Here is a 15,043-nt window from a genome sequence, read left to right on the forward strand (position 1 = left end):
TTTAATCATCGTTTAAAATTTTCCATTTTATTCGCTTATGTATTTATTTATTTATTTATTTACTTATTTACTTTTCTCATCTCGCTTTGTATTCCTTTACTTTGTCGACACGGCCGATCGCCTAAGCGAGGTAAATCAATTGGTCCTTCTCCTTCCAATATTCCTTTCTCCTAGTTAAAAGATAGACGTGCCGACCACAACGAAACAAGCACAGTGTTCCTAACCGAAGTATATACTTCTATCACCGTCATCATCATCATCATCATCATCATCATCTGTAGCAGCAGCAGCAGCAGCATTACCATCACCATCATCATCATTATCATCATCATCATCATCACACCCGTATATTGCTTAAGTTAAACAGCTTGTGAACGCGAGCATTTCCTGACGGATTAATATCCTAGAATTTCGACATTCTTCGCTCAAGGGTGTAGCCGTTACAATCGTACGCTCTATTCAATAGAATTTTACAGTTCAACCGGAAGTCACAAGACCGCAAGACGAATCTCTCATTCAGCGTAGAACAAATAGGAGAAAGAAAAGAGAACGCGCGCGACGAGGATGAGGACGAAGACGACGACGGCGACGGCGACGGCGACGGCGGCGAACGCTAAAAATGGGACGAACTCTCGCTGTACGTTCGTCTCACCTAAACGTCGTTAGGACGAGGAAACGGCGCGGTAATTGACGACATCCTGAAATATATTTCGTGCTCGCGATAGTCCGCTACAATGGAACGGTCAACGAGGAAAACGAGGTGGTTTCGATTACGCGTAATGTTAAGAATTTATATAGGTGGCACGTCTGAATAGAGACAGAGACAGAGATACAGAGTGAAAGACAGAGAGACAGAGAGATAGAGATAGAGAGATAGAGCGTCCGGTTTAGAAGCCCGTTAATTTATTAATCTATACAGAACTGATAATAATTAGCGATTCTTATTTTTTTTGTTGCTTTTTCTTGTTGTTTTGTTAATATTCGAGTTTATTCATTTATTTTATTTATCTTGTTTTTTTTGCTTTTCGTCGTCCCTTTTAAGAAATGGATCACGACTCCCCGTTGCCGCTGTCGTCCCCGTCCTCGTACTCGCTGGCGCTCAATTGATCGTTCTCGTCGTCGTCCAGCTCGTACTCGTCGTCGTAGAAGTCCGTCATGTCGAGTTGCTGCTCGGCAGGCCTCGCGTGCGTCTTTATGCAGTAGTCCTCTAGCGTCACCGGGACCACGATGCCTTCCTTCTCCGCCTCCATCTTAGCCGCCTGTGCTTGCTTCCTGTGAACGAGGTAGAGAACAATGGCGGTCGCCTGCGATATCACCGGGGGCTCCGGATATTCAGGGCTCCTCTTACGTTCATTAAACCCTCTCGAGCATTAGACAGCCCCGGGACAAAACAATAGCGAAGTTGTGTTCGATTCTTCGAATTCTGTACGACAAACAGGGCGTGAACGAAGAAATTTTGCTACTCGCTTAGACTATCCTTTAACCGACTTTCTTTGATACCGATGATACCATCTTTCGTATCAATGGACCAATTAGTTTTCGATTCGCTAAAGCCGACTTCGAATTTTCTGTGATCAACGGACCGTGAGCGTGGAAGAAATTTTGCTAATTATTCGGTCTATCCTCTAATCGACTTTCACAGTGGACAGAGCTCCATTTCGCCACATTTCACCTGAATACGTTTTACATAGATTTATAAACTAATTTTCTCGGTGGCATGTTCAGCGCAGCGAATTATGTTGAAACCCAAAAGCAAGAAGGTTAATCGGTCTTTTAATAACAATAGCAATTACAATCCAAAATCAGCAAATTATAAAGAGTAACGCAATCTACTTATTCTCAGAGGACTATGCTTCAAAGAAAATCCTTTTTTAACATATCACTGTAAGTCATTAGAAACTCAATTATCATCTATCTTGTGGATAGTGTTAGAAGAACAGTTACTAGAAGGAATCTTGATTTTTTAATTCCTCGCTGTTTAACACGTTAAGTGCCCAGCCCGACTTGCTTGTCGTTCCGTTCAGGCCCAGACACGGCCGTCACCACTGACGGACGAGCCGAAATATCGACTTGAGGACCGGAGTTTTCTCAATGTTATAATAATAATTCCCGTATATTAGGTTCAAAGGTGGCAAAGAATTTAACACAAAAAGTTAGCACCTTCTGCAATGAATGTACAAGCAAACCACACCTCTGTTTACCCTGCTTTAATAAACTACATTAATTTTTTTTAAATATTATATTCTTTTTTTTCAAGCCTTGAGTGAACAAAAACCGATGTCGCCTAAGCAAAATATTTAGTCTCACATCAGTGCGTAAGGACCGACACGCGCGGTCGTGTAATATGAACCTAAAGTCCGCATGGACCGGCCGCGCCTGAACGAAAAGTCTAACGCGTGGCGTTTGACGTGTTAAGCAAACTTCTTCGACTGTAAGGGGTATTGATGTCCATTGGGCGACCAACGTGTCAATGTCGCTAATAACGTTGCCAATAATGAAACCCTTCTCGTGAAATTAGTGAAGATTACTGGGCTGGAGAGGATCAATGGCGCCGAACGATTTGGATCATCGATCGGTTGCAAACGGAAGCGGACAGGACATGGAATAGATCGATGCTACCGTACCTTATGATATTTTCGTACTCTTTGTCCCGACCCTTGGAGTCGCGCCAGCGCCTATACATCACCGAGGCATCCACGTTGGCGGGGCTGTACGTATTCGGCTCGTTCAGGAGCGAGATCACCGACAGCAGGATCGTCCTATGCGAAAACCAGAACTCGTTTAGCGTTTTTGAGCGACTTCGCCTCTCCTGGATATCTGATAACACGGGGCCGGACGGCTGCCGAGCAGCGTATTTGCGCATGATCGCGTGTGCATCGGCAGACTGCACCTTCCGTACTGTACGTATCACAAATACACCAACCTATGAATATTTAATACCACTATCTAGCAGTCGAATTTGTTTTTTTCATAAATCGCAGGAGCAGGTGAATTCCTCTTTATCAGAGGTTACAGAATCAGCTGAATCTTTTTTTATTAGGCAAAAGCAGTGCAGTTTTCTTTTTTATTAATTACCTGAGTGTATTAGTCGATGCATCGATTCATTCGTTTTTCAGTTTGCATGTTGGACGAAGTGAATTGATATGTTTTAATAGTCTCTTGGAGGAGTGTATATAGGTTTTTAACACTAGAACTACCGTACCCGTCAAAATGGCGGATTTCAGTGATTTTATTTTGCAATTACTGATGGTTTAAAAGTATTCAGTATTGGAAATGATTTTGGAAATAATCAAAAAGTATTGTTACCGTCTCTGTAAGAATTATATGTTAAGATTGATAAATAAGCGGTAGTTCTAGTGTTAATCATGTTTGCGAGAGAAACCTGGAATGAGTCGATTTCACATACCCGTGGTTCTACCGTGAATTTGTTGACTACCGCGAGAAATTTTGAAAAAATTCCAACCGGCAACTGTTTATGCGACTTCGCAGCGGTCGTAACTTGACGTGCCGACCGTCTAGCGGTACCATTCGCGTACCCCTGCATCGTGAAACCGAAATTATCGCTCAAGTTCCACGTTTGACTCTCACTTTCCGTAAACTTGTCAAAATTTTATGAGTGAAAAATATTTCCACGCTGAGCGTAATGCACTCCTACGATTCGTGTAACTTTTACCATTCTCATCGTCAACATCTGCTCAGTGATTGTCTTTGACAAGCTGACGTTATTCTATGATTTATTTCTTAAACGTCGAATCATTAAACGCTAGATTTACGGACATTTGCTGTACAATTTATCCTATCGCTTTTAAAGAAATTGATATACGTCCATTTAGGTCTTGGGAATTAGAGATTTCAGAGTGCCAAATAATGTTTATAAAAATCGATATCAGTCAAATTGGCTCGTTCCATGAATTTAATGTTAAATGATACTTGGTGTATTTATTCTACCTATCATGTTTTCGAAACGGAATGCTACTCACGCATGAGTCGCTTAGAAGCCAATGCGGTCCAGAAAAGAAAAATTGAGAAAACTAATGATTTGGCTTCTGAAATTATTATACAACATGTTCAGAAGCTATAAAAAGAAGGATTTTCTGATCTAGAAAAAAAAAACGAACAAACGAGTAAATCCTTTAATAACTAAACAGAATATTATTTATTCAATTAAATGTATAAAAATCAGAAAATATTAAAAAATCAACCTAACCGTATTGGCTTCTGAGCGACTCACATGATGCTCGTATCGGGACACTCACCTGACGTTCTGTGTTGGATTCCACCTCTCGCACGGCAGCTCACCGCTCTGCGGATCGTCTACGGGCGGATGCAGGATCGATATGCACAGATCTCCATTCTGCGTAAAAGAAAATTCGACATATCAGAAATTGTCCCGTAAACAGACCGTAATTGTAGGGACTGTGTATTGATAATAATAACATTCACAATAATTCTATAATCTTGGTTGCATATATAATCTATTATTCTTTCAACTGAAGATGTACACATTTTTCCCTTATACAAATAACAACATTGCATTCACTCAAACTCCGATTAACTTACATATCGCAATAATCATGAGCAAATCTTAATTCCTTCTTTTAGTGTTAAGTTCGCGTGCCAGATTTCTCATATGAGTCGCTCAGAGGCAAATGCAGTAAAGTCTAGAAAACAAATATTGAGAAAATTAATGTTCTGGTTTCTGAAATCATTATACAACATATTCAGAAGTTATAGAAAATAGGGCTTTCTGACCCAGGAAAAATGAAGAATCGAGTAAATCCTTTAATAACTCGAAAGAATATTATTTATTCCATTAAAATTTACAAAAATCAATAATATTGAAAAATAGATTTAACCGCACTGGCTTCTGAGCGACTTATATCGTACTCTGTTTGCTCAAGGGCAACGATCGACTTCGGCAAATCCTCGATCGCGAAAAGAAAGGAGAAAAAGGAGGAGGAGGAGGAGGAGGAGGAGGAGGAGGAGTTCAGTTCCGCGTTAATCGTCCCTGAGAGCGCGTTACCCACAGGGGGAAACAAACGTCTGGGTCCGAAGGACGAAACCTCACGGTGTGTCTATCGGCCACCTGAATATCCTTGCCCCTCCACCCCTCTCAACCGCATCGTCACCCTCGGCAATCCGTTTGCTTGCCATATTCGGTGCTCGGGAACGACCGAACGGAGCTGAGCTCGTGCACAGTTTGTCAGCGAAGCTTCTTCGTGTTCCTCCCCGTTGTCCTTGGACCGAGGCTCCAACGAGGAGGATGAAGCTCCAGTGGCTAGCGATCGGTTCCAACCAGATCGTTGAACAGAGGATTTTTATGCAAATAAGTGGGACCTCGTGTAACTCGGTGGAAAGGTTTGCGTGGCATGTGGTTATATTTCCTTGCGATTTGAATCCTGTGTTACACTGCCTTTTCCTCTTTTCTTTGATAAGAGAAAATCGTAGGTTACGATTTATCAAGAAGTTAACACTAAAACTACCAAACGGGTCAGAATTACCCGTTCCTAATTTCTTCTTTTTACGATTATTAAAAAAATAACAGGTGTTTCTCTGAGAGATTATTAGCGAAATTGATTTAGCAATACGCAAACAGAATTGTAAATCAACTGAAGTCACAATATATGCACCTTTGGAGTTTCTATAGAGGATTTTAGAAAAGTCAATTCAACTTCTCGGTAGTGTTCGTGTTAAAGAATCGTCACCCGCAAAGGGATCACGGAGGGCCACGGTAAGACTAAGTCTCAGCCGTTAGAGGGTACGCCGAGAGGAAGTTGTACAGTTTCTCGTCCGTTGACCGTTACCAGTGACCACTTCCGCGTCCAGTCGACTGGAACGTCTGCTAATCCGGCCGGTAATCTCGATTAGCATTTACACGGCGATTTCTAGCGCCGCGTGCGTCTCTTCGCGGCACGCTCGTCCCGGTTCACCGGACCGTTCAAATCCGATCGATCGCGGCAAGAAACAGCTACGCGAAAGCCGACAGGAGAGACACACACCGCGCGTCCCCGCTCCCTATCAGCGCAACAGCCACGCTGTTATCGAGTATCTCGGATAACGTCGAATTTGTCGCGTGTGTATACTTTCTGCTACATCGGGCGAACTGGAAATCTCGTGCGCGAGCGATCGTAAACCTGGAACCTGGTACGTGGAACCTGTGTCACCGCATTATGAAAAACATCGAGGAAGAGCGAATTAATAGTAATTAATAAATGTCTGTAGGGGTATTATAATTAGTAAGTAAATTAAGCTTCGAACGACACGAAGTGTTCAGGTTCTTCATTATGGAAGTCGCGTGCATATTATTCGGTTCGGCTGTTTAATATGGTAATTTACCAGTTTATTTGGTGTGCTAGGGAAGTACGACGTGACTATGATATTTAGTGATAATTGAGATTGAAATTGGTGGAATGCTGTTGTGTAATTGAAGGTATGTCTTAATGCACGATTGCAAAGAATTCTTTTCTTCGAACCTGATTCGTAGATAATGATGAGATGGCTAGCGATGATACGTATTCAATGAAGACAACATTGTCTTCGATGCTTTCGCAGCCGTAACACTTTACCACGCGATATTTCGGCAAATACCGGAAACCCACGCGATAGAAGGTAGGGTCATTAAGCTTCAACCCTCCCGCCGCAGCCGAGTTAGCCGCGAATATGCTTATGCCGGGTAATTAAGATCTGACCGTGCAATTTGTCCCAGACGGAGCGGAAAATTTGATGCTTCGATGCATCATGCAAATCGCTGATTTCTTAGTCCAGCTGTAACCAATTATAATATACTCGCGAAATAAATCTGCGCGTTGTTAGGGTTAAATGCGAGGAATTCGAGAATGTCCGATCAAAGAAATGTCGAGAGGAATCATCGAATAAACTGAAAGTTCAGGTACCACTTCGATCACGGCGAATCAGTAAAATTCTCTGTTGAAACGTGGAATCTAGTTTTTACATAGGTACGCTGAACTAATCAAATTCTATTCGTATTCGCGGTAAACAAGGTCAACGAAATAGCAACGAATAGCTGCGATATTGGATGCAATTTTCATGGGTGCTGGTTCGATGGGCAACTTGTGAATATTAAATAGGATACACGATCCGTTGCATTTCGCTCGTGCACACGCTAACGGTCCTGCGCATTATCGACCAGCTCGTAACGCGTTGATTCCGCTCGGATTACCAAGAGAATAGAGAAAAAAATACTGGAAGGAGGAACAACATTAGGGTGAAACGCGTGGCCAACCGAATCAAGAAGACGGAACTGGGTCGTTCGATTTTTCTCTCGATGTTGTAACATAACCCAACCCCCTCCAACGGACTGTTCCTCCAAATGCCTCAACCCCTCAGCTTGGTTGACCCATTTCTCATCAGGACACGGTTGCCGCTCGAGCTCTCTCCCTCTCTCTCTTTCTCTAGGGAGCAATCATTTCAAGCTTCTGAGAATCGCACTGTCCTTGAAATCGTTGGGATCGAGAGGAATATTACGAACACCACGCGACTTCGAGAGAAGAGGAAAGCCCCAGGGAGATGGAAAATATTCGGTTCATGGGAAACACATGTTTCAATTGGCTCGATCTAACCGATTTTTCCAAATGGTTTCCTTATTCGGGCACAATCGTGCTGTTGAAAACGTACTCCTGGTCACAGAGGTTCCTGAGATGGTGGATCGAATATGTTTCTCGCTTCGGAGGACGATTTCACCCTATTGAATGTAAATGATGCTTGATACGAAGCACAGGGGATATTTGCTTTTTATGAACTATTGTCGAAGTTTCATTGCGATCTACTGAACTGCATAATAAAAATCTTGTAAGTGGATCTGTATTTATAATTATGAGTACGTAGAACATGAAATAGAATGTTGATACTTATATTTCCTAATATACTTTGAAAAAGAAACCAGTCAATCTTGTAGCCTTCGTCGATCCCGTTCTTTTGAATCGCTTCATAAAATTTTGATTCTTCATAAAGATTGACAAGCTACCTACAGAATTTGGGATCTTGAACATTAAAAACAAGCTTGTCAATGTCCAGTAATGTGTCCGCACGCTACGAAACGCGAGCCGTCGCGAACATCTCGAGGCAAGAAAACGCGGACTCGTATCACTTGTAAAAAGAAACGAGAGAGAAAAGGAAGCGTCTCATGTGGTAAGCAAGTTCTTTGTGGACAAAAGCGCGAGCATGCCGCAGTGTCCCGTTGGCGATTGGCCAGCAGCAGCACGGGTAGAATGTTCCCTCGGTCCCGCAGGTTGCCGCGATTTCAGAAAATTCGAACGGGCCAAGAAATCGGGGAACCGTGACAACGTTGTATCTGGCCAATCCTTCACGCGGCTTTTTTACCGGCGAAAGTCCGCGAGCCGAAGCTGAACGGCTTCTAAATTGGTCCGACGCAAGCAGCAAAGTAGCAACCTCGCGTAGGTATGTATGTACCTCACCGAGAACAGAAAAAAGGGGGTCAAGCGGCGCTGACCTAATTTCTCGCGTAAAACCGAACGATTTTTCGCGCCGCAGGAAATTCAACGCGTTGCAGCGTTTCGTTGAGTTTTGCGGGAGTCTGAGGATCGAAGACTACTAGATCCTAAGCGTTCGAGTTGGGTCTTAAGCTGAGTTTCGTGGAAAGAGCTATTTTCAGATTTAGTAATATGTAGTGAACTGCAGCTGCATGTAGGTTAATAATCGAATGGTTTTCCTGAATGAATTTTGTAGCCTCCTTTCACTTGTAATCATAATTTACATGGATGCATATAAATGATTTCAATTGTAACTCTTATAGAATAATATGGTTTATTTTGAACGAGGGTATTCACGAATTAAAACGCAATGAAAAGTATAAACAAGACTGAACGAATATATCCATGTCTTTCAACATTTGACGATCTCATTTCTCTATTAATACTTTGTTTACCTTCTTCGAGTTTCGATGACTCTAGAATTACTTGCCATTAAACGATTTATCTTTACGATCTCTGTTTATTATCTTCACTATCTCTAAGCCTTGCTAGATTCTTTGATCCAGAAGGATTTGAAAGTTTCCAGTGCAAAATATAGGAAAATTGTATCGAAATGCTACGAAATTCGGAGAATACTATATTATAACGTAGGAATGCTTCTACCAAACTACCAAACAAGTCAAAACGATCAATTACCGATTCCTTCTTATCGCAATTACTAAAAAGATAACAAATGCTTCTTCGAAAAATGACCAGAAACAAAAATTCATTAACGAACTAAACGGTAAATCATTCAAAATCTCTTCAGTTGCCCTCTTAGAGTTTCTAGAGAATTTAAAAAAGCCAAATCGACTGCTTGGCAGTTGTAAAAAAGCTTTAAATATGGACTTGAATTTAACCGTTCAGAAAATCCAGAAGCTACCGATTAATGTTAAATATTCTTGTCGATAGAAACTAATAGACGAATACTTATTTAAATATCTCCACACAGCAATAGTACCAACTATACAACGAAAATTTTACTAGCTCCAAAATTCACGATGTTCTCATACAGGCGCGTTCACGCTCTCCATTACATTGCCTGGAAGTGCCAGCCTATTGGTCCATAGAATCAAATCAAGTTTACTTATTTCTTTTCCTACCGATCATTTATTTTCGTTTTGTTATTACCCGCTTGGAAATGGAAAACTGAAACGATCGCGTATAGAATTCTTTTATTTAAAAATGGAAAAGCGTAATTCAGTTTCCGAGTTGAACTGAAATAAGCGTGGTCGCTTGGCACTTTTCTACCGGGTGTCGGGAAAAACCCGTGGGACTCGAACGGTTGAAGGTTCAAAGCAACACGTCTTAACCGCGTTTCCCCGCAGCTCTCGTCCGTCGTTCGGAATTTCCTAGAAACGCGCTGCGCCGCGGTGATCCCAGCGTCGAAGTAGACTCTCCTAGCAGCCGCCAAGAGGGTAATAGAGTTTAATAAGTTTTCACGGCCGGGAGAATGTTGGACGGCTGCCCTCGCGATAGCGCGGCCAACGACTACCGGGAATATCTCGCGGACGACGCGATGCTCCGACCGGGAAAAATCGGCAAACACGCACGCACGCACGCACGCACGCACTCGCGCCCACGCGTTCCTCCGCGACGATATTTAGAAACGCTGATCGTCTGTAGGGTTTCCTGTTTGGATCCGCAGCCCGAACATGCAGCGTTCCATCCGCGGGCAAGTATCGCATGCTCATCCGAGTGATTCATCCGGAGATGAAACTGTGGAAACGGTTCGATCACCTCTCTCACTGCCGTTCCACGCACGAATACGGTATCGTTCAACCGAATCCCATCGGTTGTTGTCTTTCTTTCTTGTTTTATATTTCAATTTCATATGCGAGTGAGAGACTAACCATGAACAACTCTAGCGTACGACGAATGTATTTTTAAAGTACTTTTCACGTTGGAATGAAAGTATTTTGGTATTTATTAGTTTGTCTAATGAATGTATGTTTGTTGATGTTACTGATATTTTAAGGAAGGAAGTTTTTTCGTTTTATTTGAATGATTTTCTATGAATTAGTTGTAGTATAAAAATGTATTGGGTTGTTGAGGATTGAATAGTTTGAGATATTTTGGAAAGATTTGTAGTGCCTTCGGGTTATTGTTAAAAGTATTAAATGAACGATGTTTTCTTACTTGTAAAAATGTGTATAATCATGGCTTTGGAAAGAGGTAATCGATTAATTTTGGAAAATAGAATTGTTAGATTTACTTATGATTTCTGTTTCAGATTTTAACTCTTAGATGTTACGAGTGAAATAAAGAGATTGAAGTTCGTTGGAGATTGTAACAGTAAATCAATGAATGTGAAATGAGAGAGCCGTGTCATTTCATTTTTACTTTTCCCATTGGTTCAAAATTGTCGTGAGCGATCAGAGATTTTCAGGCGACAGCGCAGCATCGATCGGGACGATCCTTGAACTCGATCACGCGACTTTGAACGGTCGTTAATCTTTATACCGAATCTTATCGTCGTTGCTTTCCATGTTTCCACGAAAGTTTTTATTTCTTTGTTCTGCCTTTTTATTACCGGGCAACCTACTTCGGTCAACGACGGACGCAGCTGTAGAGCATCGTTGCGTTTTAGTCTAATTAGAATCATTCTCGGGTCCATTCGGTTTCGCGAGAACTACAACCTTGTTTGTAGCGGGAGGCATCGGAATAAGTGACTGAACTTTCCCACCGTATTTCACTTTCTCAAGGATTAAAGAAGATTTATAACTCTGACTTGGATCCTTCTGTATCCTTAATCAAAATTTAACTGTGAAAGCAAAGTTTAATTACCCTTTCGGTGTCATGTTGTACACGTAATTTCACTATGTGTTCAGAAAGCTGAACAAAGTTCAATTTGCACAATAGAGTTACGTTTACTGCGCTTCATTGTATTGTCCCTAGAAAAATAGGCGTTCAATAATATAGATCTTAGAAATTAGAGCTTCAAGAATAGAAGATCAGTATATCATTTAAAATCGTCTAAAACCTTTAGCAAATGACATTCATAAAATTTAATATTCGTCAAATTGTCCACGTAAATCTAGCGTTAAATTAAATTTACTGTGGTAATTAAAGCTTGCCCCGATTCTCGGCAGTCTCGCAAATTTTCTCATGTCGTCAATGCAGGAAATTCGAAGTCCAAGTGATAATCTCGATTATCACCGTGCAACTGTTAATTGCGCCGGATTTCGAACACGATCTCCCACTTAACATTTTAATCCGGTTCGGCCGTGTACCCGAGAACGTTCGCGACGCGGATATTCTAATTAAATTTCCAGAAGGATCGACGAGTTGGTCGTCAGACTCCGGTAAAACACAACTTCTACGAATCCGTCGGGCAACGTGACTATTTTTCGAATGGCGGAAGCGGCGGCTCGGAGTGAGTCTCGGGCTCGTCTCGTTCGGTTCCCATGAAAACCATCCGCTCTACCTAGGTCCCGTTAACGCTGGAGAGGTCCCGAGCGCGACCTTATCGGAGACCGTTTTCACCTTACGGCCAATGCCGTTCGTAAACGCTGCCGCCTACACTCTGTCGCGAAACGACAGGATCGTTTGTGTATTCTTGGAGATTGTCGCATGCTACGATGTTTTTGAATACTGCTGTTTATGTACTTCTACATGCTTCCGTGAAGGTGAAGAGATGTGAACATTTCTTTTTATGAAAATAATAGTACATCTTTTTGTGATATTTATGTTTATGTGGATTGTAGATACTGTGTCGAACTTGAAAAGCAATTTTCTTGCTATATTTATGATTCGAAGCTCTTGGTATTTATTGGTTGAAATTTTTGAAATTTTCTTTTTGAAATTCTTGAAATTTAATATTTAATATACTCTGAGTTTAATATTTAAAATTCTCCAAATTTACAATCTGAGATTCACGAAATTTACCATTTGAAATTCATGAAATTTACCATTTGAATTTTACAAAATTTTCTATTTGAAATTCTTCAACTTTACTATTTAGAATTCTCGAAATGTCCTATTTGGAATTCTCCAAACGTACCATTTGAAATTCTCCAAATTTCCTATCCAAAATTCTCCAAATTCCCCAGTCGAAATTCTCCAAACCCCCTATTCGAATACTACACTTAACTAACACAAAGGTCTGAAAATTTACCATCTGAATATTTCACGCAGCGCTGATGTCGAATGATTCGAAGCCGAGGGGTGTCTTATCATTTCACTGCGGACTGTAATACATCCGTAACCCTTGTTGCCGACACGCCGGAGCCGCGCAGGGAAGGGACACGGATGCACCGAACCCACGACAAGCCGTACACACACGGCGACGCACGGCTGCAGGATTGATCTGGCCCCGCGTGTGTGGTACGTGCACGTGCACGTGCACGTAGGTACGTGCCGGTCACAGACGTTTCACGGTTCGTCGAATCCTGAGGCGTCGACCTCTTCTCTCTCTTCGCGAGGGCGAGCCGGAGAGCCTATGATTTCGCAACAGTCCCGCGAGCCCGGCGAACGCTCGTTCGCCATCTCCGAAGCACAATTAACGGGACGTTTTATATATATAAAAAAGAAAGAAGGAGAAAGAAATCAGGGAAAAAGTGGAAAGAAACAAACGGAAACGAGCGTAATCAACCAGCCATTCGATAGCGCCCGGATCGTTCGGTAACTTGCGGCAGGAATGGCGTACCAGTTCGATAACATTTCATTCGGATGATTGTTCCATTGAAATTTATATTTTATTCTTCGTTTACTTTGTTACTGTACTTGGTTCAATAGGTAATGAGTGTCGAGTACATTGGTTATTTCGATATATTTTCGATTAATGCCTTGATACCTCATTTCGGCAGGAGGACACATAGGTGCCTTGATTATACATCGTCTCGACATATACCGTAAACCAATAAATACATGAATAAATACAGTATGTCGTTAACGAATCATTTGCAACGAAGAATTAAGAAACTTTACGTTTAACTTGCATATGTTGCTTCTGGGAACCGAGCGTCTCACCGGCGTAGCATGGTAGTAAATATCGCGAGCCAACAAAATGGCGGCTCGAGTTCAATCACTCTCAGCCTTATTTTCTTCTTCTACAAAATACCCGAAGTGTAATGCTTTTTACAACGATTCTCACCAGTAAAAACATTTATCTACCGTGATTCTATTATTCAACAATACCCTTAAATGTTGAATTCGTATGAAGATCCGCAGTCCGGTAACCAATAACATTTAATAAGAACTCTACGATCGTAATCAAAAGTCGAAAGGAGAAAGCTGAACTCGACCCGTTCTACATTCCGGTCTCTTATCAGCCGGCAAGAGAGGAAGAAGCGATTTACTTTTTATTCTTCACGGTGTCATCTAGATTCCAGCGGTAACTTGTCGTTCGACAAACCATCCCGGCGGAACAATGCCGGGTCGCGCGACCGTACGGGAGGGAAAAGAATTCAAACGGGCCCGGGGAAGAGCTGTTATTGTCGTCCGCGGCACTGGCCGTAGCCCGGTCTCATGTTCACGGCGCTCGCCAAGATCCCCCGCGGTGCAAGAAATCTCTGTCACGCACGTGACTCACGTGGCGAGACGATCGCGGACAAAAGGGACCTCGTTGGAAAGTCATTCGGTCGTCATTGAACGTTTCCGCGACGTTACGTGGATTCCACAGGTTTGCACACGAATTACGTGACACATTCTAACGATGTACACGTGGTAACATGCCCGTATTATTTCTGATGGCCGGCGGAGGGCGGAACCTTGGCAACAACACCGCGCGCTGGATTATCGGGAACCGTTTACCCCCGGATCATCGCGAAAACGTGCAGCCCAACCGCCATTCCTCTCCTGAGATGCACCGAGAAATGAATTTTCACCTTTCTCGTTTTCAATAATAATTTGCTAATCGTCAATACGGTTACACATGACAAATCAAATATAAACAAAACCTCTAGCGAGAGATCTCTCTTTCCCCTGTGTCGTCCCTGGGCACTTCTCGTGAATGCGGAGTATGCGTCCTGTGTAAACCATCAATCTAGCCGATAAACTCATGTATGCGTTCGGTGAAAACAACTGATAGAGCCGAAAGACTCATATATGTGTCCCACGTAGGACACGTTGCTGTAGCCGATGAATGCATGTATGCGTCCGGCGAACACAGTTGGCAGACGACGTTTCTTCGCATATCCTTAGTTCTGAATGGCAAGTGAGACAAGGAGACACAGCCACTCGCGATGGATGTTGACGCATCGGTTTCGACCGTTTTTTTTTATTGGCTGATTCGCGTAAACTAAGATCGTAAATTAAACTGATTACGACGAAGTGAGATACAAATAAGTAATTGCCAACCATATTCATTACCTATCGTTATATTTCACTTTGTCGTGTTCTGTTTCATTTGCGATCTTCGTTACTTCTCTTCATCACAAATAGGACAAATCGCAACGAAGATCGTAACGAAGATCACAAATGAAATAGAATACGACAAACTGAGACATAACGATAAGGAATGAATATGGGTGTCAATTACTTATTTGTATCCCACTTCGTTGTATTGTTTCATTCGCAATCTTCGTTGACGCGATTCAGCCAATAACAGAAGC

The 15,043-nt window shown here is 42.2% G+C and overlaps 1 protein-coding gene across 3 annotated transcripts in view; it reads right to left on the reverse strand.

Moving 5' to 3' along the window:
* Positions 1-860: 860 nt before the first annotated feature.
* Positions 861-15,043, reverse strand: part of LOC116426679 (ubiquitin-conjugating enzyme E2 R2) — a 33,763-nt gene continuing 19,580 nt past the window's right edge. For all 3 annotated transcript variants that reach the window (XM_031975983.2, XM_076368364.1, XM_031975974.2), the window contains 3 exons: positions 4,257-4,354; positions 2,625-2,759; positions 861-1,272 (listed from right to left, as the gene is read on the reverse strand). In XM_031975983.2, coding sequence (XP_031831843.1) covers positions 1,050-1,272; positions 2,625-2,759; positions 4,257-4,354 — 456 coding nt within the window. In that variant the 3' untranslated portion in view covers positions 861-1,049. The remainder of the gene's footprint in view (positions 1,273-2,624; positions 2,760-4,256; positions 4,355-15,043) is intronic.

The sequence above is a fragment of the Nomia melanderi genome, chromosome 6 (assembly GCF_051020985.1).
Source record: "Nomia melanderi isolate GNS246 chromosome 6, iyNomMela1, whole genome shotgun sequence".
Lineage (NCBI taxonomy): Eukaryota > Metazoa > Arthropoda > Insecta > Hymenoptera > Halictidae > Nomia > Nomia melanderi.